Source organism: Simochromis diagramma, unplaced genomic scaffold (genome assembly GCF_900408965.1).
Source record: "Simochromis diagramma unplaced genomic scaffold, fSimDia1.1 OVJJ01000656.1, whole genome shotgun sequence".
In the NCBI taxonomy this organism is placed as follows: Eukaryota; Metazoa; Chordata; class Actinopteri; order Cichliformes; family Cichlidae; genus Simochromis; species Simochromis diagramma.
Window position 1 is genome coordinate 235401 of NW_024387038.1, and position 25610 is coordinate 261010.

Here is a 25610-nt window from a genome sequence, read left to right on the forward strand (position 1 = left end):
CGAGTCGCCAAGTTTACTTCGCACAAAACGGTTTTATTTCTCCTTCCGAAGCGACCGTCTGTCGCTACGTGCCGTCTGTGCCGCGCTATCAGTGTGCGCTATTTACGCACACGCCCCCGTTTACTGGCGCAGGACTTGCACTTTGCTTCTGCTGCCCGCTCTGGAAGGGGGGCAGGATGTTTTTAAGGGCTTAGATACGTAAAGTTGAGAAGCTAAAATTACTATTTAATCCTTTATAGTTGTCAGTTGTGTAAAACACATGCGGTTTTCTGTCCCCGTCTTTATACGTTTCACACACACACACACACACACACACACACACACACACACACACACACATATATATATATATATACATCTTTGGCATGGGAATTTTGGTGAAGGCCCTACTTTGAAACGTTAAGGCTGGTACACTTCTGAAATCACTTCACTGTTTATTTTGATGAAGCAACTTGGCAACAGCATACCTAACTACGCCCTTTCCGTGTCGCCTGAGAAAATACATGTGAGAATTTCCCTCTGAAACAGGAACAGTCTGGACACCGAAGGCGTCACTCTGCTGTGATCTCCCGACACCCAGACTTTTAGGGAATAAGGGGAAAAGAACAGTGACGTGAAAGCAAAGGAAGAAAGAAAAACATCAGTACAGCTATGTTGTTGTCTGATGAGATAGGCGAGCCTGCAATGATTGTTTCTGATCAGCAGGGGGAGCCACACACAGGATCGGATAGATAAATAGAGTATTTTTGTGCATTTCGACACGGTGGTATGATGGAGGTAGACAGAAGAGTCCTCTGAGCCGCTGTAATTACACCTCCACGCAAAGTAGTCAACCACAGGCTTTATACTGTCTGACTACAAACCTGACTACACAAGTTTGTGGGAATGATAACGAAGCCAAGATTGGTTATTTAATGTTGGCCAATAGTTTGTTGTGCCGGTTTGTGAAATGTATGGAAGCCCAACTCTGCCAGGACAAAAATGTAAAAAGTTATACTTTTTATGTTTTTGCATTGTAACTTGAACGTGTTAGATAATAAGCGATAATGATTTACTCTTTATTTTCTACTATCATTCTAACATAGAAAGCCTCAGTCAGCTGTACAGTACTTACTCGTGTTTTTTTGAGTTAGCCATTCTTTTGAAGTACTATCGAGATCTTTAGTGAGTAGGTTGCATGTTTGTTTTTTTATCTAAGCAGGGATTGTACAAGTCCAATAACGTCCACTTGGGTACCAGTGAGGTAAAGCTCATCATCAGATGGTCCATGTGTACATCCACATACCTGCCTGATTTTTGGGATTGTGCAGACTTATCCAAGGAGAATTTACATGACAATGTAGCAACTGTTCCTGCAACCAGGCGGCAGACTTCATAAAGTATAACAGGAGCAGTCATTAGTTGTCTAACTGTCCACAGCTGAGTATAACCGAGTCTTTAGTTGCCTCCTTTTGACCCAGGAAGTCACAGATTTTCTTTGTATTTCATGATGTTGAGCTGAAATACTAACAATTTTCACCTTGGAAGTCTGACATTTCACATATTTTAACTTCTTTTTTTACTTTTATCATGCTAATTGCATTGTATTTAGATTTTTGTTGCTGTAATCTTTATATTCTATCATTTTCTGAATGATATCTCAATTTTTATTTTGTATCACAACAGTTTTTCCACCTTTTCTGGGTTGCACTGTTTTGCACTGTATGTCATATGTTGTATGACAACTGAGAGACAAGTGTAATGTATGCCTGAGCAGAGTCAGCCAGAGGTATCACTGGGTCCTAAGCAGAATTTGATTTTGGACATTTTGGTTATTTAAGGTTTTGTCCTCCACAGTTCATTTCACATGAATTATTTAGTGTTATATTCAGTTGTTATTATGTGCTGACTTTTTTCTCACTCCTCTTGCTCTTGTTCTTCTTTCTTTTTTCATTCCCAGAAGGTTAACGCCTCGTTTTTGTTGAGTGCTGTTCATTGTTGTCATTAGGCTTGTTTAAACAGAATCAAACTATTTGCCACTTATCACTCGGCTATACTCAGTTATAGCTGGCGATGGCGGAGTAGTCATTCCTGTTATACTTCTTTGAAGTTCAGGCACATGTGTAGTGCATTGTAATGTAAAATCTCTGCCGACAAGTGCACGTGCTGTGACCACGCTCACCTCGTCTGTCATTGCAAACTTTGCACATTGACTCTGCTGTAGTTTGAAGTTTGTCAGCACATGAGCAACCCCTGCAATAAGGGCACCAGGTTAGCTGCTAACCTGGTGCCCTTATTCTTATAATGATATTTCTCCTGCTTCCCTATGAATAATGAATCTCTCTGTTTGATTTGGATCTGTCACTAGGGTGAAACAATATTCCTAGCAAAACGTTATCAGTTTTACTTTTGGCCTTACATCGGTGTTGTGGTATAGCAACTAGTGGACTACATTTCTAACCTAATATTTCCTGTAGTTACACACTATTGGCTGTGGGCAAAGGGTAAAAAAGAAAGGCACTTTGGATTTATGTAGAAAATGTGCGCACATTTTTAAAAATAGTTTTATTAAAGCCATTTAGACACATTAAAAATCAAAACAACGCCACATATTTAAACACAGAATGTCAAACCTCTTGTTCTTCCATTCGTGGAATCGCTTTTCCATTGCTATTAATAGGTTCATTATTTTCTTGGCATGAATGAACTTCCATAGCGGATCTGTTGGCAGTGGGTGGCTATAGGGGAGTTTCTTTACACCTCAGTAAAAACCATAACAGACAAGGTTGTCAGACAAGAATACACACCCAGTCTAACTGCATGTGAAGCTCACTGTTGTACTGTAACTGAAAAGTAGAACACACAAACAACAAAGGGAGAAACTAAGTGAGGGGGTGAAAAGTCACGACACGGCCTGCTGTAGCCGGTGTGGATGTTAAACGTTAGTGTCACATTGTAAGTCTTTCAGCTCGGCGTTTTTTTCATATGATGCAACTTGGCAGCGTATGTCTCTTATTATGTGCAGCTTCCTACTTCAAAACCACAGTTTGCCATGAGTAACAAACCCGGAAATAGTGGGACGTGACATGGGGGGTGGACCTCTTCTGAGACAGAGAGAGAGGCAGAGAGACAGGCAGAGTACTAGACTCGGCACCCCCGGGGAGTCCTGATTCACGCTGCCATCGGATTTTATTTGAAATCCTCTGGGATCCATAAGGACACTCTGGCCCTCTGCTGGAACTCCTCCCGTGGCTTTGCGCATCTTCTGCGCCGGACTGTGCCTTTTTTTCCTTTTTTTTTTAAAATCTGCCGCATAAGATGGTAATGACGCGACTAACATCCCCTCAGTTCATTCAGTGCTGACAAGTTCTCTTCCGACGCGAATGTGCAACAGATCGGGCGAAAAAGAAAGAAACCCGGAGAGGAAAACAAGTTCTACGCGAGAGCGAAAACACCCAGCAGCGAGAACAATGATCCGGGCTGCCGATGTGGAGCGTTAAAACGAGTGGGGGGGAAAAAGAGTTAGTTTTTGTCTTTGCCAGGCTGCACCTCCAGCTGAAAGCCAGGAGTCACATACATACACGAAGTGTCACGAGGGTTGGTGTCAACGCAAAGGATGACGGTGAAGCTGGACTTTGAGGAGGGTTTGAAGGACTCCCCGCGCTTCAGGTAAGAGTTTCACCTGTACCTTTGTTAGTCATGCTGATGTCACCAGTGAAAAGCTGGCTTTGCTCCAGCTCCAGCAGGAGATTATGGATTAAAGGCTGATTCATGTTTCCCTAATAAAACATTTACGCATCTGCCGGTGTTGCTGCTCACTCTTCTGTCAGAGAGTTTGAGCTGCTCGGGTCAAAAGTCACTGAAAGCTATGAGGACATTGTGCAGGCCTGCAGGGCCGTGGGGGGCTGATCTGCTGCTCTGAGGTGCTTTCCCACGTCTCACCGAGACCACAGAAAACCTGTACTAGCCACGGACATTCAAACATCGCCACGAAACTCCTTCCAGTGGAAAATATCAGCAGTGCTATCACTAGTGGCTTGGTTTTCCAAACTGCAGTTGCAGCTTTGATGCTTCCTCTTCCTGATAGTTGTCGAGATCAACCCACCTCCACTCTCAGAGAGATCACACTCATTTTTCAGAGAATCGAAATCTTAATTCAGGCCGGGTCACTGCAGCCCCTGCTGCGTGTCAGCAAAGCGGAGTGCGATCAGTTTCCTTTCAACATCAGCACATCTGGTGCAATCGAAAGGGAAGTGTTTCTGAGTTGCTTTTGCAAGTGGCTCAAGAGAGAGCTTGGCACAACTTTGGGTGTGCCTTGACAGTTTGTGGCAGCTCGCCTGAGTCACAGTGGCTGCCTCAGCCTGATTTGGCATACCTCAGTCTTTCTCTCTCGCCCATCTTGAATTTATGGGGCTCACACAGCAGTGGAAAGTTTGACTTGTGGCAGCAGACGTGGTGAGGTCTCGTGTCAGGCTGCGAGCAGGGTGAAGGAGGGAGGAGGAGGTGCTGCAGTCATCAAATACACATAATCGCACACACATACACGGGAAGATGGATGGACAATACAGAGGGCCAAAAAAAAAAAGAGGGGAAATAAAGTGCTCTGACACCTTGGGACAGACACTCAAATGTGGTACCTTCTGGTTACTAGGTAACAGCGGGGTGGGAGGGCGACAGGAAGTGAAGCGAGATGTGCTGAGGTGATCAACAGGAGACAGGAAGCGTGTTTTCTGTGGGGAGAACCACGGCGGAAACTCAGCTTAAGCTCTGTCTTAATTTGCTTTCTTAGCCTCCGTCTCTCTTGCAAGGAGACATGAAGAAGATAAAAAGGATGTGCTTCTTTTTAATCAAGGGCTCCTTCACTCTCCTCCACAGTGGCCTCTCTCCTTTAGACCCTTTTTCTTTCTTTTTTTTTAAAAAAAACAACCCTTTTCTTCCCTTCTCTCCTGGCTTGACATGTCATTTGGTCGTGTTTCAAGAGCACATGACCTCAGACTTTGATTCAAACCTCGCCGCACTAACAAACACAAACAGTTACTGTCTGTCCCGGGCCTCCTCTCCTCTCCCCACTCAGACGCGCCTCTTTTTTTTTTTCTTTCTCTGTCTCTCTGTTTCTCTCTGTATCTCTGTACTGTTGGTGGAAGGCAGCGGAAACCACATGGTTTAGCTTTTGGTATGAGAAGACACGACAGGCAGAAAGAGATCGAAAGAAAGTGTCACGACAAAAAAAACAAGAAAAAGAAGAAGGCTCTTAAAAAGACCAGCCCTGAAGAGGATCTCTGAGGAGCTTTTGTCTCAGAGAAGTTCGAGTCCACATCCTGAACCCAGAAAACAAAACGTAATCAATTACACGCACACTGGAGGTTTTCTTTGCAGTCATGTGGGCCTACATAAACTTCTGATGGCTGGAGCGTCCCCTAAGCTCCATTCAAACCCACAGGAATGCACTTCAAACCCTGCCGAAGGTCACAGAGATTCTAAAAATACCCAACGCTTCATGCTTAATTACAGCTAAATGAGTGTAAAACAAGATGCCCGGGGCATGAAATAGTGGCAGCCGTGAAATATGTGGAGTAATTCTGTCAGCGTGACGAGTCTCTAGCTGCACAATATTAAGACAACAAAAAAAATACTCTTTCCTGTTGTGCGATTCCGACTGTTCCTGCGCACTGTGACGGTGACACGTTGACATCCACTGCTTTTAAAGGCATGGAAATGCTGACGAGTCATATGCATCGTCTCAGTGGAAATAAAGCACAAGAATAAAAATGTTAAGCATGAATTATTTGGTTTGTAAGCGTGCAGAGCAAATAAGAAATGGAGAAATAAAGCTGTCCATGAAGGTATCGAGCTTGCACCACAGAAGCGCATCATATTGCAGTGGTTATGTTTTAAGCAGTAAAATGTGCAAGAATCCATCCATTCATTTTCTTAACTGCTTTTTTAGATCAGGGTTTGCAGGAGGGGGAGGGGTGGTGGTGGCTAACCCAGCCAATCACAGAGCAGGTGGAGTGATGTTTGCAGAAATGTGTAAAGAAATGAAACATTTAGTCTGTAAAACATCAGAAAGTTTGTGTTTTATTCTAGTTTTATTCTTTATTCTAGTTTATAATTGTGCAAAAAAGAGAAAAAGCAGTTTTTGAGAGGATAGAGCTGATAAATGACTTTAAAATGAAGGGTTTTCACGCCTTATATTGAAAAATCCATGACCCCTGACCTTTAACTGGAATTTTCTCTTTTCCAGAGCTGAGATCGAAGACGTCCAGAATGACGTGAGTGAACTCGAGACACGGTTGGAGAAGGTAAGACACCTCCAGATGTTTTTGAAATAGCACCGCTGTGAGTCACAGCTCCACTTCACACACAAACACACAAGCGCACAAACGGAGACGAGGCATCACATGTCGATGGACAGTGGCAGCGAAGTCAGCGGTGGGCGTTGGTGGTTGGAGCTTTTTTCACCTGACGGCGAGCAGGAAGTGCCTGCAGGTGCTGCTTCCCCATCATATTGTCCTGCTTCAGAGAGAACTGCACTTTGTTCTGCTTCGCCGTGCCGACCTATATTCCCTGTTGCGTGCTCACGCTGTAAAAATCGACAGTTTCAGATCTATTCATCTGATAGACGTCAGTCACATGCTGCGTTTCTGTTCCCCGATGATACGGAATAAGCACAAATCAAAGTGACTTACTACTATGTTGTTAGTTATTCTGCGAGCTCAGGTTCCCACATGTTATATTTTACCATTTTTAAATACAAAAACAAAAGAACAAACACACTCACTTTGCCTGTAAAGTGTCATGAATGTGACTGATTTCAGTTGAGCAGGTGAAACAGAAAGAAGCCTTTCCCTGCATGCATGAGATGTTTTCCACGAGATTAGGTTTAAGGAAGTAGCACATGTTTTTTTTTTTTTTTTCTGTCCCGGTGCTATTTCACAGGCTGCGACAGGTCTGAGCCACATCCCAAAAGGATTTTGGGACAAAGTTCTTCTTCTTTGACAGACACTGCACGCTATATTTTTCAGTTATCTGACTAGATCAGAAGAAGTCAGCAGATAATCTACTGTACGAGTGATACCACAGTCTCAAAAAGGGGGGTGTTTAGAGTTAAACGTTGCTGGAGTACAAATCAAACTTAATATTCTATATAAAGGTCTGATTGTAAGTATTCATTATGTAAGTGAAGTGTGGATTTAATGCTGCATGGAGCTCATTTGTGATCTGTAGCAGTGTAGAGAGATGCGTAATCTGTGTGTTTTGTATGCAAATTAGCCACTACGCTTTTTTTTTTTTTTTTTTTTTTCAACAATTTTTGAAGTTCGTTGAGTTCAGGACTGAAGCGTGTGGATTCAGCTTCACGTCTTCGCTGTGTTCAGAGGTTCAGAGGTGCTTTTGCTCAGAGAAATGCAGATAAATTGACTGAGATTTGCACAAAAAGGTCAGACAGCGTGTCCTATGATGCCACTGCAGTCATATCTACGCTCAGGTGATGTGTGTGCTTACATAATGAGTCACTGACATGTCTTGGTGCAGGGATTTATTATTAATGTTTTACCCCCCAAACATCCATTACAGGTTAGGTTTTGTCACTGCGACGTGCCTCCTCAGATGTCACTGGTGGTTTAAATGTGACGCAAATAAAACTAAAGATTTCTCCTTGCACGTCTTTTAAATTATTGCATTGAATTAGATATTTGCAGATGTAGTAAAGGTCATGAGCTGTTGAACACGCTGGGGAAGAGAGGAGCTCCCACAGGGTTTAAGTCCTTTTTGCTGAACGCTTGTGGTCACAAGCAGCACTTAAGAGGAAAGTCATAAAGTCACTGAATTGGCTTGAAAACCACCTAAAGCTTCAAGCTGTAAGTTAGCAGATCACGCTGAAGTGATCAGCGGTGGGTTTTATTGCTTGATAAATGGAGCTTTTAATGGGTAAGAAAATATAATCTGCATGCAATTTCTTGTTTTTGAACTTCAAAGGGTCCTCACAGAGGCCAGAGGAAAGATCTAATCAACAAAAAAGTGGAAACGACTGTGAGGGTGGACACTGGGTACAGGCCTTATCTTTCCAAGGCAGAAGCTCAGTTTATATTTGACCTTTAATTAAAAAATTAATGTATTTACTTACTACTTACTTTTATTTAAAAAGCATAATTCAACACATAGAGATCCTCCACTTTCCTGGCCTCTAAATAGCTTTAAAGCAAGTTTTCCTGGCATGACGCAGTTTGTGCTGTTTCAGTCTCAGTCCTTCCATCAGTGCTGTTTGTTTCCACCAATGAAATTTTTATCTTTTTTATTTTTATTTTTTACCAGAAAGAGCTGATTTTGAGTTTCAAGTTAGCTAGAGTCAAAATTTCAGGCAGCTATCTCAAAATTTCAACTTCCTCGGAAATTTTAGTCTGTAAGTCAAAATTTTGATAATAACCTGAATTTTTGACTCATAGATGGCAAATTTATTTTTCCAGTGGCAGAAACAGCCTCTCATATTTTCCAGGAGCAGACTATCAAGAAGCTGTTTCAGCAAAAATAAGACAAAAACAACATTGCTGTTTATTATTTAGCCAGCTAGCCAAATTAGCTATAAGCTAGCAACAGAAGAAGAAGAAAAAAGCTAACTTTAACAGATAAAAGAGCCTCATATAGTCCTCGTATGGTGGTGGAGACCAAAATGGAGTTAAAAGAGAAACAAACATAGTGCTTACACGAAGTGGTCGACCGCTCTTTCTTCAGTATGACTCAAAATATACGACTGAGCTCATACACTTAGCAGGAAACTATTTACAGACGTCAAGCTGCTTTCTGCATACAATTTTATAGGACCACAAGTCTTTTTGCAGCTGCAACCACAGCTATCGCCACCTGGTGGCCTTTAGATAGAATGAAGGTTTGAAACACTTCATGTTTTATACTTATTCTCTCAGGTCTCCAGTACAGCTACTGAACAACCAGAATTAAAATCTGTGAACAAGGTTATACTCAGCATGAATGCAGATTATGTTAAACTGACGTTTGTTGCCTGCTGCTACATTGTTCAGGAGATCATTTAATCTTCGTGTTGCTTATTTGTGTCATCCAGCTAGTGAAACAGTGCCAGGCCATGCTGGAGGCCGGCAAAGCCTACTGTCAGACCAGCAAGAGCTTCGTGAATGGCCTCCGGGAGCTCGGACACCAATGCTCCGGGGACAAGATGATGGCGGTGAGCAGAGCACACTGGGTTCTCAAAGTGCCCGGAAGCTGTAAATAAAGATGGCGGTTATGAATCGTTGAATGAAAACATTAAAATGCATTATTGACTTGATAAGTTTCAGAGTCTAATCTAAGATTTGTGCTCTGCAGGACTGCTTGGAGAAATTTTCCAAAAAGCTGAATGTCATTTTTGAGGCACAGGGGGTGAGTTTGTTATTCACGGCCTCTGACTTCCCCTTTTCAGTGCCGATCCTTATCAGCTGCAGTATGTGGTCAAGTACGGCTGCAGCACGCCGCTGAACATATTACATTTGACATTTAATATGTTTGTCTTTGTCTCCTTTTAGGAAGTGATTGAGACCACGCAGAAGTCAGTGAGGGCGAAGCTGCAAAGCTTTGTGAAAGAGTGAGTGAGCCGCTACGGTGGCCCCACCTGTGTGTTCGATCTAAGGCTTTAATTTCTGAGTTTCTTTCCCACCAGCACCAGCATACACTTCATACATACGTACATTTTCCTTAGATACAGTCATTCCCCTGCATGTGTGCCTGTCATAATCGTTCTGCTTCTCCTCATAGTTTGTCTTGTGGTCTGCTCCCATTAGTGGAAATAACTTGGTAGATTAGATAAGAGAGGTATTTGCGATAGCGTCACGTGGTAAACAGTATTGCACAAAAGCTATGGTAAAAAAGTAAGAAAGAAAGAACAATAAATTTGCCGGTGATTAAAAAATGTTTTATATCATGTGCATGTGACTTAGCAGCATCCAATAACTTGCTTTCTGCTTTTGCATAAAAACTGATCTGCCACCAGAATAATTTTTGAAAGACATTAAGAAAGCATGGAGAACTGTTGCTCAAGAGCACTGTAATACAAAATTACTAGAACATTTGCAGGAAATATGTGCAGAGAAAAGTGATGGCTCAAGATTTTTGCACAGCATAATACTTTTTTTCCCCTTCTTACCTTTGTCTCCTGTTCTGCAGAGATGTTCGTCGTTTTAAGGACAGACGAAAAGAGTTTGAAAAGAGCAGCGAAGCCCTGGAGGGGTCGCTGTCAAGGAACGCTCAGGCTCCACGCGGGAAGCAGCACGAAGTGGACGAGGCGAGTAACGCCCTGCTCAACGCGCGCAAGGCCTTCAGGTCTGAGGCTTTGGACTACGTGCTGGAGGTGAGGAAAGATGAGTGCAGAGAGGCTCACACAGGCTTCACTTTAACTCAGACTGCTAGGTTGGAACAACAGCCTGCAGCAGCAGCACAGTGGTCATACTTTTGCTTTGGATGATAACTGGCCTGCCTCGGGGCTTCCGTCCAGTCTTGTGGTTGTGGCTTCTGGCTGGGCAGTATCTGTTTTGGTCATGAAAATATGGAAGTCTCTCTAACCATTGCTTCCTGCATTTTCTTTTTTTCAGATTAATGTCATTGAGGCCAAGAAGAAGACAGATATTCTGCTGGCAGTGAGTTGTTTTTTTTTTTTTACCTGTATGTGTCCATTTTTAAATGCATACTCTATCTTCAGACGTTTCTCACTGGCTTTGTGTTGCTTCCTGTCAGATGTTGTCGCTGATGGATGCCCAAGCCCAGTTCTTCCTGCAGGGTCACCAGTCTCTGTCAGAACTGGACGAGTATCGACAAAAGCTGAATGAAGAGGTAACTATTTCTGTTTTGTTACATCGCTGTTTCGGTTAAAATGACATTTTGTGACTGAAACCGTCTGTGCATGAGTCATAAATAAGTAGCAGTAGGACAGGAAGAAGACATCCTCAATGTGAGAAAAATGCGTTCATACTTGTGAATGTGTAGAATAGAAACCTTACTTGTAATCCTGCTGTGTGTGTGTTTCTTTCTAAGAAGTTCAAGGGAATAACAACAAATGATGATTTAAAAACACAACAAAACTAGAAGCTGGTAACTAAACAAAAGAGTAACCAAAGAAGGGTTAAAGGAGCCAAACAAAACCGCCTCCTCTGCACTGAGCTCTTGGAGCACTCCTCTCTCTGGCTAAACTGGAGTCAGCTGCCAAGAGCAAGCAACACACACATACACGCACACAGAGGCCCTGCCAGGGCACCAAAGAGCCACCCTTAAAATAGGTAACAAAGTCTGCCCCCATAGACTGTATGTAAAAGATGGAAACAGCCACTCCTGATGCACTCATTGGTCTTTTTAGACCAGAAGTGACCATGTTTGGTCTTGTAAAATTACACAATTTTAAGGATATAACTTCAGTATTGTATTAAATCTTAACCTACTCTACAGTTGTTGAAGGAGGAAATAAGCTTTATAGACAAAAAGTGCTTTTGGCCTAGGCTGTCAACGTGTTAATTTCATCTCTGAAAAATGTTTTCCTTAAACAAAAAAGTGGACACAGCCACATTAGCAGTTTCTCAGTTTGAGTCTTTATCCTGAGCCGAACACTAATTGCTGTAAACTTATTGCACAGAGTGTTTTTCTTGCATTAGAATGAGCTTTTTCAAGGGACGCTCACAGTAAGCATGATCGGACCACATGTATAGACAAAGTGTTGCTGCTGAGTTGATTAGTTAGTGGTGATAAACTGCTGCATTGTACATTGTCTGCATGCTAAAAAGAGAGAAGCCAACCAAAAGCTGGTGAACAACGTAGACCTGAAACACCCAGAAAAGCCTCGCAGATGATTTATGAGGCAGGAAATGGATTACAAATGTTTGTTCTGGCTTAGGGATACACAAGATGTTGCTAAAACATTTTGAATGAAACAATCGTGTTTGTGGACCACAGGCGTCATGGTATGATGCTTTTGGCCAAAATGCTGTTTGGGTTAACTCTGTCCAACTAGGAACTGGCATCTTTTTGGGGAGGGGCAGTGGAGTCACAAGGTGACATCACACTTTCATCGTGACAGGAAAAAGTGAGCAACAACAGGAAATATTTCACATGTCTGTGTGTGTGTGCGCGTGCGCCCCTTCCTGCTCCTTTGCAGAGGAAACTGTAAAATCTTTTCTGCACCGTCAACCTTGAGCAGAGGCAGCATTGCTGCTAAGTGTTTTTGATCAAATAAAAAGAGTTTCAAACAGGAAGTAAATTGTGAACACGTTCACTGACCGGATCAAACCACAGAATAGCGCTTCCTGTTTGAACAGGAAATGATGAGAACGAGCAAGAGCAGAGGAGAGAGTGAAATAGGGAGAGGGTGATGCTCTAAGCAGGCTCTGTGCAGGAGAGACCACCCATGTTGTTTTTTGGTTTGGCGCAGGATACACGGCAGAAGTTCAGCACTTCCTCGTTCCTGTTTGCACAAGAGTGCGCAGGAGTGATAACCCACCGCGAAGCTGCCGATCTCTCCGAGTTTCTGAAAGAACTAAATGTGTCGGAGATGAAAGTGAAAGGAGAAAACTCTCCTTCATAACATTAAATGGAAAGACTATGCAGGTTTTACAGTTTTAAACGGTCCTCACAAACTGTTTTGGGCTTTATTTTTTAAAATTTGCGATGTTCTTGTGAAATAAAGGAAAATATAAAGTGATCGGTGAGAGATGCTGAAAAATAGTTGGTGTGGGGGGTTTTTGTACTAGTTTAGCGACCTGAATAAAAGTGGTGCAAATCTGAAGGCTCGTAAAAATGTTGATGTTCTGAATAATCTCAGTTTGACTGGTAAATAGGCTGGTGCTTCTAAAGCATCTCGCTACTCGCTTTCAACGCATAAACAGTTTCTAACATTCAGTTATAAAGTGTTTGGTTCACTATCTTGCCCAAGGGTATTTCAGCACAGTGACAGGAGGGGATGGTGATCGAACCACTGTCCTTTCAGTGTGTGTGTTTAACCTGGTAGAGCTGGACAGCGAGCTGAAAGTGTAAAAATATGAATCCAGGTTTAATAACCGCTGTGTCGTGTTGTGTTTTGACAGCACAAACAGTTTGTCCTCGACTGTGCCAGAGAAAAGAGGGACATGGAGCAAAGACACGCAGCAATCAAGAAAAAGGTAATGCAGTTACAAACGTTCACAACCGAAAGGGGCATCATGGGTAATGTAGGCACTAGGTTTTAACAAGACGGAGACAGTGGAACAACGAAGACGGCATTTCTGGTGCTGTCACGTTCGTTTTTACACGATGTAGCTGTGTTTTCATCTGTGATTTTAATCTCTTGTGGTTGCTAGACAACACGATGACATAACAGTATATGATGCATAATGAAAGTTGCAACAATAAAAATGAGATGTTAGTGTTGTGAAGTTAAAATGACGCAATGATTTAATAGAGATGCATAAATCCAACAAGTTATTTTAGACAGTTGGTAGGTGGTTGCTAGGCAACATAATAACATGTAATATAGATAAAAAGATAAAAACCTCAAGGGGACTAAGAGGTACCTGTATGCTAGGTTTGGTTGCTAAGCTCCTGATTGTGCAGACAGATGTGTATTTCAGTAAAATACGCTCTGCTCATTGGAGCCCACCAGGGACTTTGGCATCTTGTGGAAAGGATTCAGTGCCGATGGGCTTTTTCTGGCCCCGACAAACTGATGTACTGTGAGACTAAAGCATTTTGGTGCAAATATAACAAATCTAACATGAGCAAAGATGCAACTTACTGGGTCAGGTGAGGCCTGGATGTCAGCCTAAAAGTAGCCCACATTTGAATGGCATCGATTATAGCATGGTTGCTTTATTTGCATCATTCTCGGATGAAATGCAACACCGCTATTGATAACTTTTGGCCCAGATGTTGCAAACAGGGGGGACAACCCAAAGAATAATCATTCCACATGGTACACCAGATCTGGACCGCACCAATTACATCACTTTTTGTAAACACAATTAAAGCTGTGGGGAGAAAAAAAAAAGGCCTTGAAGCAGATGACACAATGTGATTTTAATTTCTTAAATATTTCAAGGACATGTCTTATGATGACTCCATTATGGACTTTAATGGTGACGCAGCTAATGGGATCGCGATGGAGGGCTATCTGTACAAGAGGGCCAGCAACGCCTTCAAGACCTGGAGCAGGTACAACTTTGCTGTGCGCTTTTCCTCTCATGAACCTCACTGTGATAAATCCGATGTCCACCGTGCGTTTGCTTGCCCGGCAGTGAATGAAAACAGCTAAAAAGCTAAACTCTTTCTCCACCTCAGGCGCTGGTTTTCAATTCAGAAGAATCAGCTGGTGTATCAGAAGAAATTCAAGGTAAATTTCGCTTAGGGTCACGAGCACATTCGAAAGACGAATTTGCACGTATGCAACCTGACCATCACGGTTTGTCCATCTTTTAGGACCAGCCTACAGTCGTGGTGGAGGACTTGCGTCTTTGCACAGTCAAACCCAGCATTGAAAACGAGAGGCGTTTTTGCTTTGAAGTGGTTTCCCCATCAAAGTGAGTTCACTTCATGCACACCTGCGTGTGTCTGTTCCAGTAATGGTGGTGAAGTCGCATTAGCGTCACATGTGTGTGAAAGCGTCCTGCAGACTGCCGAGGTGTTAGTTTCTTGCTTCTCGAGTGTTAAATGGTCACTGTTGTGTGACTTTGTGTGCGTAGGTGCTGTTTGTTGCAGGCAGACTCAGAAAGGCAGCAGCAAGCATGGATCAGCGCCGTCCAAAACAGCATCGCCTCAGCCTTTCAGGAGCGCCGAGAGGACACGCTCAGCCCAGTGAGAACGCATACACCACACACACACACACATTATCTTCAACGTGCACTTTCCAGTGGGAGTTAAATGCTCGCCATTCCCATGTGTCTCTGTTATCAGAGACAGCGCTGCAGCTCGGTGTCTACAAGCAGCCTGGGAGGAGGAGGAGGTGGAGGAGGCGTGGATCAGGACAACGAGGGCTGCAAAGCACTGGAGGAGGTTCAGGCAATCCCGGGGAACAGGCAGTGCTGCGACTGCGGAGAGCCGGGTCCTGACTGGGCCTCCATCAACCTGGGCATCACACTTTGTATTGTCTGCTCAGGAATACACAGGTACACACACACACACACACACACACACACACACACACACACACACACACACACACACACACACACACATTTGGCTTCCACTGTGGGCTTTAATGGTTTCCTTCCCTGCCAGGAGCCTTGGAGTCCATTTCTCCAAAGTGCGCTCCCTCACCCTCGACTCCTGGGAGCCCGAGCTTATTAAGGTAATTTAAAATTTTAAAGCTGCAGCGGCTCCACCTCCCTGTGGCCTATTGTGAAAAAGTTCCAGAGAAAATTATGATTGCGCAATGGATTATGCAACCATTTTCTTTATATAAGCAAAAACAAAATAAAAAAAATTAGAAAGAAATTAGTACTTAATCTGGTTTATTTGTTCTTGTTTCCCTGCTGCCTTTAGTTGATGTGTGAGTTGGGGAACACAGTTATCAACAGGATCTATGAAGCTCGGATTGATGAGATCACCATCAAGAAGCCCAATCCCTCCAGTCCCAGGTACGCATAATCAATCCAGTCCAACGTGCATTCAGCTGATTTTTCCACGTGCAGATGTGTGACAGGAAGTCTCCTTAGGTATTAAAAAATAATATTTAATATCCTCTGTAGTCCTGAAGGAGCGCTGTGTAGTCCGACAGTTATTCTTGTTTGCTATCTTGCTTTGGGAGACTTCATGACGTGTGCAAGACAAAAGGCATCAGAAACATAGACTGTATATAAAAGATGGCACAAAAAACAGGTTTACAAACCACCTGCTTTAATGGTTTCATTTTAGCATCATTGCCTGTTGCTATCTTGTTTATTTGGAGCCCAGAGTGACCGGATTTGGAAGAGTCCTAGAGTGCTAAGTTATCCGCTACTGCTAACTAGCTTAATGCAGTGCATCGATTTCCACCTTTCTTATGACAAGAGGTCGGTTCATCTCAGAAGCATGCACAGACACAGATTTATGTAAATTAGCGCTGGCATGAAAATAAAACATTAACATTTCATTCAAAAACTAGAGAACATTCCTCCTGGACAGACTTTTGACAGATTATTGATTTAAAAAGGGTCTTAAAGGCACAAATACCACAAACATAGTTGAGACGTCCAGTTCAGTGGCTCAGATTAGCTGAAGCAGAATCGGTGGTACGCACCTGTACCCATAGGTACAATTCAAATAGTTAATTTAGTGTAAACAGGAGAATTGTGAAATAATCACCATGTACAGTTGGCATCAACTTCGAAATGCACTTTAAACTGTTTTAAGTAACATTAATATCTCTGCTGTAAAACTTAGAATTTTGGTGAGATCCATTTACTTTTTTAGTCAATTGCGGTCGGGCAGGTTTTTTGGTAGTTTGGCTTCAGTTTCAAGCCTCTGAGTTTCTGCTTGATTGGACGGGGATGCCACCGAGTGTTAAAAGTGTGAGCATATAGCAGGACATGTCTAAGGTTTCTGTCAAAATCAAGTTATTTCTGCCTTTTCGTGCTTCAGTTTTGAGCGCAGTGGAGTGGTTTACACATTAGCTTATCAAACTAAAGTCCCTGATTAGGATTCAGGCCGAGACACGAATGTGCCCGAATCAAACATGTGGACCTACCTGCTGTGGCGAACACTTGTGACAAGGGAGCAGCTGAAAGTAGCTATTTTGTGTTTCTTAACCCTGGAGCTGCAGTAGAAAATTACTGGTGTTCCTCCTTTAAGTTTGCAACTAGGCGATGATTATATTGCCAAAACAAGACTGACGATTGGGTAAATATTAGCAGTAGAGGAAGTAGACCATAGATGTCAGGAGCTAATGATAGTTGGTTGATACCAAAGGCAAAACAAATCAGCTGCAACTGAATTAAATCAATTCTTTCATTAATCGTGTTGGTATTTTATTTTATGCGTTTGCCTGTTTGCAATTCAGACGACTCCTCCAGATGGGAGAATATTGCATACATCCATTGCAATCCCCTCTCTGTTCAAGCGTCATTCTTTAAGTGGTTCATGGAACATCGGTATTGATGCAGCTGGAAAGAAAAACAAACAGGAACACGCTCTTCATCTCCTTCTGCTGCCACATTAACATTACTAACAGTTCTGCTTGCGCACGCTGTATTTTTACATTGACTGATCACTAACTCGCTACAGATCTGAGTGGGAGCGGACTGACGCCACTGCTTCACCGAGCATGTTTATTTATATGCTGAATATAAAAAGGTGCTCTCCATGGAGATCTTTGTAGTTTATGGTTAACTTTATCAGCAGCCTACGACCCATCTCAGACCTTTTTTCTTCTTCTTTTGCTTCCTCTCGTCTGCGTTTTGTCACGACAGACAGGAACTGCAGCATGTACATGAAACAGATGGTTAACTCTCTAACTAAAGTGTTTTCCGGAAACTTGTAGTGAGGCTGCAAGCTTCAGATACGGTCAAAGGGAAGTACAGCCTCTTTTAACTCTAAAGGTTTGGGTATCAGGACATAATAACAGTGATCCAGGCTTTACTAAGTTATAAAATGAAACCCATGAAATATTACACCGCGTTAAACTAATTACACCCCATGATTCAGCAGCTTGTAGATTCACCTTTAAGAGTAATAACTTAAAGTTATCGTTTCCTGTGTGGCTTTATCAGTCTCTCACATCACTATAGAGGAATTTTGACCAACTCTTCTTCACAGCGTTGCTTTAGTTCTTTGAGGTTTGTGGGCATTTATTTATTCACAGCTCTCTAAAGGTCCTACCTCAGCTTTTGAGTCAGGTTGAGGTCTGGACTCTGACAGGGCCTTTGCAACATCTTTAATCTTTCTTTTTTTTTTTCTTCATTCTGTTGCAGATTTTCTGCTGTGCTTGAGATCATTGTCATGTTGCATGAACCAGTTTAGTTTTAGCTATCAGAGAGATGCCATTTAACTCTAGAATACTTCAAAAACTCGCATACTTTGGTGTGTAGATGTGTTCATAGTTGACTCAGTGACCACGAGGTTCCCATGACCTGTGGCTGCAAAATAAGCCCAAATCACCACCCCTCCTCCACCGTGCTTCACGGTTGGTATGAGGTGTTAGTGCCAGCATGCTGCCCAGTTGCTCTGGATTGTGAAAGTCTGATCTGAGCCTACACTTACACTTGTGTGTCGTCTTGCTCACTGTAAAACGATGGAGTTCGAATTATTTGTATATGGCCTTATAAGCTTTCTCAGACTGATGGACAGCAACAGTTGCTTCTGTAAGATTATTGCTCATGTGTCTTGTCCTGTAATTCTAACAATGCTAGTTGTGTGCATAGTTACATTATACCAATCAGTGGTCAACTTTGAGTCTGTAAAGGCCTAAAAACTAAGTAGGCACACAAACATCCCCAATTTTAAATAAATGCATTACTTGACTCAGTGCCTCAGAAACTTAAATTAAAAAACTTAAATTCCTGTCTCACACCTTCAAGTAGAGAAGTGAAACTGAGCTTAAGAAAAGCCAGAAACACACTGATGGACACGGCCCTGCACGTGGCCTTCTTCTGTTTTAACTCTACCTCGATGTAAGAGAAGCGTATCCTCCATCGCTCGCGCTTATTCTTTCTCATTTTCTGATACTTTCTGATCCTCAGAGGAGACAAGGAGTCGTGGATTCGATCAAAGTATGTTGAAAAGAAGTTTATCCATAAGCTGCCTGAGACTGGCAGGAACCCCCCGCTGAGGCGATCCAGCGGCAGGAGAAACCGAGCGGCCACACAGATCGCGCAGAGACCGCCGCTCAAGCCCAAACCGAACAGAGCCACTCTGCCTCGGGTCACAGGTAAAGCAGCGATTCGCCCCTGTTGTCAAACAGGAAGGCGTACTTCGATAACGCTAAGGGCCTGGTCAGCTGTATCAGTAATCACGACTGTTGTTCTCTCTTTAGGGTTAAGCCCCAGTGACCTTGTCCAGAAGAACAATTCAGGCTTCCACAGAGGTGAGATAAGACCTCAACAAAACACAGATCCACCAAAAAAGAGCTTGTACAGCTTTTGAGAAGAATCACATAACATTACATCTGTTAAATCTTTCAGATAATGAAGAGGAAGAGGAGGAGGAGGATCTCAGCCACCTCCACCCCGGGGCGCTGCTGTACCGCTCGGCAGCCCTGCAGAACTTCCCCGTCATGGCCGACGCGTTGGCCCACGGAGCCGATGTCAACTGGGTCAACGTGAACGATGAGTCGAGCACGCCGCTGATACAGGCTGTCTCAGTGGTGAGAAGGACGCTCAGTCGATCATTAGAGTTTGAATCTTTACGAGTTCTGTGACCTCTAGATCTCATGGAAATGGATGGAGGTGATAACGAAATCTCTCTGTTGTCCCATTTGTGGACACCAGTCTTGGTTGAGCAGCCTTTGCTTGAGTACAGCTAAACATTTGTAGAGAACAAAAGCGGGATGGTACGGCTTACCTTTGAAACAGGTCCCGAAATAGTCGCCGTCATGTAGTAGTCAATGGGTTTCTACTTTCTCTGGTCAAAATACCCTTCCCACTAAAAATAAAGTATCTCTTAACTGCCATAAGTGCATTTACATCAACGATTACGATACTCTGGCGTTTTTATCCTTAAGCTGCCTTTTACTCACACTGTGTGACACACGGTGCAATTGGTAAAGGTTCAGAGGGTGTTTGAGCTCACGCGTTCTCCTGTTTCGGTCAGAACGCCCTGGCAGCCTGCGAGTTCCTGCTGCAAAACGGCGCCAACGTTAACCAGGCGGACAGCAATGGCAGGGGACCGCTGCACCACGCCACCATCCTGGGCCACACGGGGTAAGACAAACACAGATACTGTGACACGGCCCTGTTTCAATGAAAAAAAATAGCTTCATACCAAGATAACAGAATCTGAAAACAGACACTGGTTATTGGACTCAGAAAACACAGTGATGCAGGATGCTTTCATGGGTAAAAAATGTGAGGACTGGTAGAAAGATGTAAACCTGACCTTAAACCTGCAGTCCCTCCAGTTGCCAGCAGGGGGCAACTCCACCAGTTGCAGTCTGATTGAGTAGAAGTCGATGAGAAAATGTCTCGACTGCTCATGATTCCAGTAAAGAGTTTCCTAATGGGTTTATGGGCTCAGTTGGTGGTTTCAAGTCTTATTTAACACAACATGATGTTCCTTCTGTAAATGGTGGTCCCATTTAGAGTATAAAAGGTGGTAGAGCGGGGTAGATTTAAGGCGGGTGGCTGACAAGTCTTCACCATAAGAGTGCGTTTTGTCGTTTTTCCTCGATGTCTGGTGTTGAAGACGTGCCTTCAGATCCAGTTTTCCTGTGAGGGTGTGTTTACCAAAGTATGGTGAGATTACCAACCCAGAGGGGGGGCTGAGGCGGTAAGATGACTCTGAACCACTGGGAAATCATAACATAACATTTATAATAATAAACAAGAGGACAGCAGGGAACAATCAGTGGGGGGTATGGTTTACATGTAAATGTTAAACAGAGACAAAAAGTCTAACACCGTGGGCCTGGAAGACAGCAATGGGGAGGCAAGATCATAAACTAAGACTAGCTAGAAATTGAGAAAAGTTTAGCCCTGGATGTTTACCTCCAACTCCACCCTGCCAGCAGTTTTTTTTTTTGTGTGTCCGTAGTTTTTTGAAGTTGTCAAGTATCAGTGACTTTCTGTAGTCTCTTATTGTCCTTTGTGGGTGAAGTTTAAGGGCCTCGTCATGGTTCTCCATTCGCAGACACTTGGCAGCTACAGACTACCATCCACCTGCAGACAGCGTCTGTTGCTGGATGGAGCTAACACCCAAATAATGCGGTACAACCAGTCTGCGGGCCGCTGTTGCATGTGCTGTTGTTGACCTGTCAGCCGTCCGCGAAGAGGAGCGAAGTTTTACAATAAGCTGAAGTGAAACCGAGTGTTAAAAACAATCAAAAGTGCCCACTGCGGCCACCGCCTGTGCCTTTACTCTGGATTTTTTAGCTTTCATCTTAATTCGCACTTCTCGTGTTCCCCGTGAACTCCACTGTTGCATCCTTCCCTTTTCTAGTCAGCTTCTCCACCAAACAGCATTTGACCTACTCACAGTAAAGCTGCGTGCCGTTGGGTTTTTGGAGGAGTAAACAGTTTGCGTAGGTTGAATACTTCTCTCTGTAGGCAGACACCTACTCAAAAAGAGCGACCATAAATCAAGAGTAAGGGTCAAAAGCACCAGGATGTAAACAACTGTCTACAACAAGGGGACGTTAACAGATGTCAAATATTACCAAAAAAACAAGGTCAAGGATTCAGAATGTCCATTTTTGTGTATAAACTTGATGATATACACACTTAAGATATATTTAAACTAATAACAAGGCTAGTGTGACTCATTATGCCAACAATACCTGCCGGTGGTGAGTAAAGTGGAAAATGAGTCACAATGAAACATAAACGTTTATTCTTAAGAGCGACGAGTTAGTTGGACATAATTGATATTAAATAGTCTCAAAACTGTAGCTTTTTTCCCATTTTTGCAGCATTTTCGGTAACACTTTATAATACATAATACAGTATAATTCATTGTTTCCTTACCTTTAAGTATCTTTTTATTTGTTTCTAATAATACATTGAAATTCAAGAAATAACATGATTCAGATACATTCATGACAACACTTCTTCTCAACTGTTCAGAACTCATAGTTCCAAGAATTGAACCCACGTGAATCTAATACAGAAATAAACCCATGAACTAATAGTCCCCGTTGTGCTTTCCATCAAAAGCATGAACTAATGACTCTGTGCATTAGAAAGCTATTGTGTGATCCCTGAGGTTCAGGCTTCAGACTGCTCCAAACATCATGAGTGGACATCCCCAATGCGGTCATCTCTCAGAGGGGCAGCCAATCAGAAAAAAAGCCAGCATAAAGGGAGGCTACAGGGGGAATAGGGAAAGTGATCGTTTAAGAATTATCTAGAGTTTGATAATTCTGTTTGTTTTTATTGTTTTAACTATTTTTTTTATTGGTTCTCTTGCACACGCCTTAGGGCTTGGAAACACATACATGCAGATTTGCCCATTTCCTGTAAGATATTCCTGAGAAGAGTACTGTGACGCTGTGGTTTTTACTGTGACATGAGTTTAATGTTGATTGGATATGAAAGTGGATCTGTAGAGATAGAAAACGAGAAGAGAAACTACACTAAACTCCAGAAGCTTTGGTTGGGAAAGTCAGTTTAAACTCCAGTCCCTTCACTTGAGTTCCTTAAATGCTCGGGTCCTTGGAAATGCTTGGATATAGTATAGATTTCCAGGCTAAAGTCTCTCATGTGCTCTCTCTTCTCCGTTTCTCAGGTTGGTTTGTCTGTTTTTGAAGCGAGGGGCTGACTACAACGCCCGAGACAAGAACCAGAAGGACCCGATAACTATCGCCGTGGATAACGCCAATGCAGACATCGTCACTTTGTAAGTGTTTGACTCGAAAGAAAACACGTGAGCCACGTTAGCAGCGGCGGGGTCGCTTAATCGATCTTCTGTCTTTCAGGTTGCGGATTGCCAAAATGAACAAGGAGATGCGGGAGATGGATGGAGCGTTCGGCCAACCAGGTCATTCAGAGGGGCAGGGATCAGGGGGGGGAGTGGGCGGGACTGGAGGTGGGCTGGCCAATACTAGAAAGAGTCTCCAGGCTATAAAGAACCATATAAGTGGATGGGCTATGGGGATTCAAAATGACAAACTGGGCTAAAACATATATATTTTTAAAATCAAGCATGCCTTACCGTGCATGAGTTTATAGATGAAAAAGAAAAAAACAAGCTTCAACTTAGATTTTTTTTTCAAGAATCCTGTGAGAGAAGATAGGCTGGAACAGAGGGTACGACGGGTGGTTCTCATGAGGTGGTCACACGCACTTTGAATTGTAAATGCACATCATGCTGCACTTTGAAACCCACAAAGCATCCGAACACTATGTCAACACAGACCTACATGTGGGCGTCTTCAATACTAAACCGTTCTTTAAGCGAGCTTAAAGAAGCTGTGTATAGAGTAGACCTGGGTCAGGCCAATTTTCAGCGTATTTAGGATATTTTCTGTCTGTACAGTGTGCTGATTTGTGTATTTGTGACTGTGTTTCTTATTCCAGTTTATGTAAGCTAAATTCAGGGTTGGGTTTTGGTTCTCAAGGACAATTTTCTCCCGCTGTTCTGTGAACGGTGACTCAGTTTAAGCTTCGACACTGTTGGATTTGACCTCTTTTGTGCTTAACTGAGCGCTCTGCCGCAGCCCCTCGAGCTTGAGGTTAACAGTGGGTTTTGTTTGCGTTTTTTGTGCCATTTGGCTCTTTTTCAAGCTGCAAAGACCATTCCTTCGTGGTTGTCTTCTGGGTCCGTTTAAGGGCTTCTTGATAACTTTATACTTTAGTCTCCTGTGTCCGGTTTTTAGTCATGCGGGAATTGGGGAGAGCAGGAAAAAGGACAAGAAAAAACAAGTTGTTTGTCTGCTTGAAAGAACTGCTGGTCAGTATTTGACGTGCTGTGCTTTGTCTGTTGTTGTCTGTGTTGTATGCACTCGTGTGCCTTTGCCTTCTGCCCTCTGAGACGTCCGGCTGGTCTCAACTGCTTGTGCAGTGTGCGCCACCTACAGCAAACTAAGAGGTAAAGTGCATGTGCATGCCATTACGTGTGTTTATGTGTTCAGTTGCATGTGTCTTGCTTTAGGGCTACAGCTCTAAACGTGTCCAGGAAATAGTTGGTGTGCAATTAACGGTGTAGCTTTTGATGAAACGATGGCTGCGGCACATTAAAGTACGGGTGCTTTCAGAAAGCAAGGGCGGCACTAATGTGGGTTCTTTAAGCTTTTCAATATTCCCAAAAGCTTTTGAGGCTCACGTCTTCTCTGGTCTTTTTCAGGTGATGAAACCTACCAGGACATTTTCAGAGACTTTTCCCACATGGCCTCGAACAACCCGGAGAAGCTCAAACGCCGCAGTGCTGACCCGAAGTCTTAACCAGCTGCCTCTCCACCTCCTCATTCCACAGTGCAGCACCACATACTTTCAGGCACATATAGAAAAGATTCATCTTTCAGGCATGCAGATGCACTCGCTCTCTCTCTCTCTCTCGCTGGCTACCTGCCACGTGTTCGGTCACAGCTCAGCTGGTGTTGACTTCAGAGGGAACGAACGCTCCGAACAGTGAATTCTTTGTGCGAGCACGTCAGAGCAGAACAATCGTGTCCAAGTGGAAACACTGCAACAGCTTTATGAGACCAGCGTGAGGTGTCTGCAGCAGAGGGTAGCACCATTACTCTGCCAAAAGTTTTCTTATTAAAACCAGTAAATCTGTTTTATTTTTTTTTTTTTCCTTCTTTTTGTAAGCGAAACGAGGCTGTTGTTTTAGGTTTTGCGATTTCTACTGACTCATTACATGAAACGAAACAAAAAAATGTTTGTAGGAAATTGTTGTTAAAAGTTGCATTTTATTTCTACCGTCTTGCGATGAACTGGAGTATTTGCAGATTTTTAAATTTGGGACTTTGTTCATGTTTTGTCTAAATTATGTGAGGTACATTCAATTTGTATTCAGATCAAATAAAAGAAAAATTCAAACTCGTGTTTCAGTGTATTTCAGTTTTAACCTTTTGAACTGAAGCAGTAATAAGTTCTTATTTTAAAGAACTCGTCATCCTATTAGAGGTGCTTTGCACAACTTTCCAAAAGTCATTAATTATCCTTACTAATTTTGTCTTGGGTCTCACGTTCTCTGAAACAAGCCACATTATCTCCACCTTTGTTTCATCCAGCTTTCTTCTGATTGGCAAACAGAAGAGCATGTAGCTCCACTGGTGGTGCTCACAGATGGAGCCGCTGTGCTTAAGAGCATCAGTATTGGGTATGTCTGCTTTCTGTGACATTGTATTAAACCAGGGGTTCTTAACCTTGTTGGAGGTACCGAACCCCACCAGTTTCATATGTGCAGTCACTGAACCCCTCTTTAGTGAAAAATAAAATGTGATTTTTTTCAAATTCAAGACATTCATATGTTTTTTACTGGTGCGCAAAATGAGCCGTGCATGTCACGGCGGAGGCTCTGCCGAACCCCTAGGGTTCGATCGAACCCAGGTTAAGAACCACTGTATTAAACCAAGAGTAGAAAAAAAACACATGCCTGCAACAGAGTGTATAGAGCAGTCTGAAGTGTTTGTAGACAGTAACCAGCCACTTAAGTAGGTATACCTGATCAACTGCTTATTAGCACAAATATCTAGTCAGCCAATCACATGGCAGCATCTCAGTGCATTTAAGGATGTAAAACAGGGTAAAGGTGACCTGCTGAAGTGCAAACTGAGCATCAGAATGAAGAGGATTGAAGTGACTGAATGTGGCATGGTTGTTGGTCAGAGCATTTCAGAAACTGCTGACCCCGACCAGTTTGTAACGACCATCTGTAGGGTTTACAGAGAATGGTCTGGAAAAAATGATGAAATATCCAGTGAGCAGCAGTTCTCTGGTGGAAAACGTCTTGTTGATATTTGAGGTCAAAAGAGAATGGCCAGACTGGTTTAAGCTGATAGAAATACAACAGTAGCTCAAATAAACGCGTTAAAACCAAAATAT

At 43.0% G+C, this 25610-nt stretch overlaps 1 protein-coding gene across 1 annotated transcript; it reads left to right on the plus strand.

The window, feature by feature from the left end:
• The first annotated feature begins 3595 nt into the window (after positions 1 to 3595).
• Positions 3596 to 25024, plus strand: acap1 (ArfGAP with coiled-coil, ankyrin repeat and PH domains 1). Its single transcript, XM_040043427.1, has 23 exons — positions 3596 to 3648; positions 6224 to 6281; positions 9056 to 9175; positions 9316 to 9369; positions 9513 to 9571; positions 10150 to 10333; positions 10575 to 10619; positions 10717 to 10812; positions 13050 to 13124; positions 14039 to 14151; positions 14278 to 14329; positions 14416 to 14516; positions 14679 to 14790; positions 14890 to 15101; positions 15214 to 15283; positions 15478 to 15572; positions 18651 to 18838; positions 18944 to 18994; positions 19092 to 19273; positions 19720 to 19829; positions 22348 to 22458; positions 22538 to 22599; positions 23905 to 25024. The coding sequence occupies exons 1-23, from the start codon at positions 3596 to 3598 to the stop codon at positions 24000 to 24002; spliced, it is 2301 nt and encodes a 766-aa protein (XP_039899361.1). The 3' UTR covers positions 24003 to 25024.
• The last annotated feature ends 586 nt before the right edge of the window (positions 25025 to 25610 follow it).

Bases quoted from the DNA above. Each gene is read 5' to 3' on its own strand.
- acap1 (XM_040043427.1), top strand. From the start codon at position 3,596: ATGACGGTGAAGCTGGACTTTGAGGAGGGTTTGAAGGACTCCCCGCGC. The intron at 13,125-14,038 runs GTAATGCAGTTA...AAATATTTCAAG, and splicing joins ACGCAGCAATCAAGAAAAAG to GACATGTCTTATGATGACTC. The intron at 22,459-22,537 runs GTAAGTGTTTGA...TCTGTCTTTCAG, and splicing joins AATGCAGACATCGTCACTTT to GTTGCGGATTGCCAAAATGA.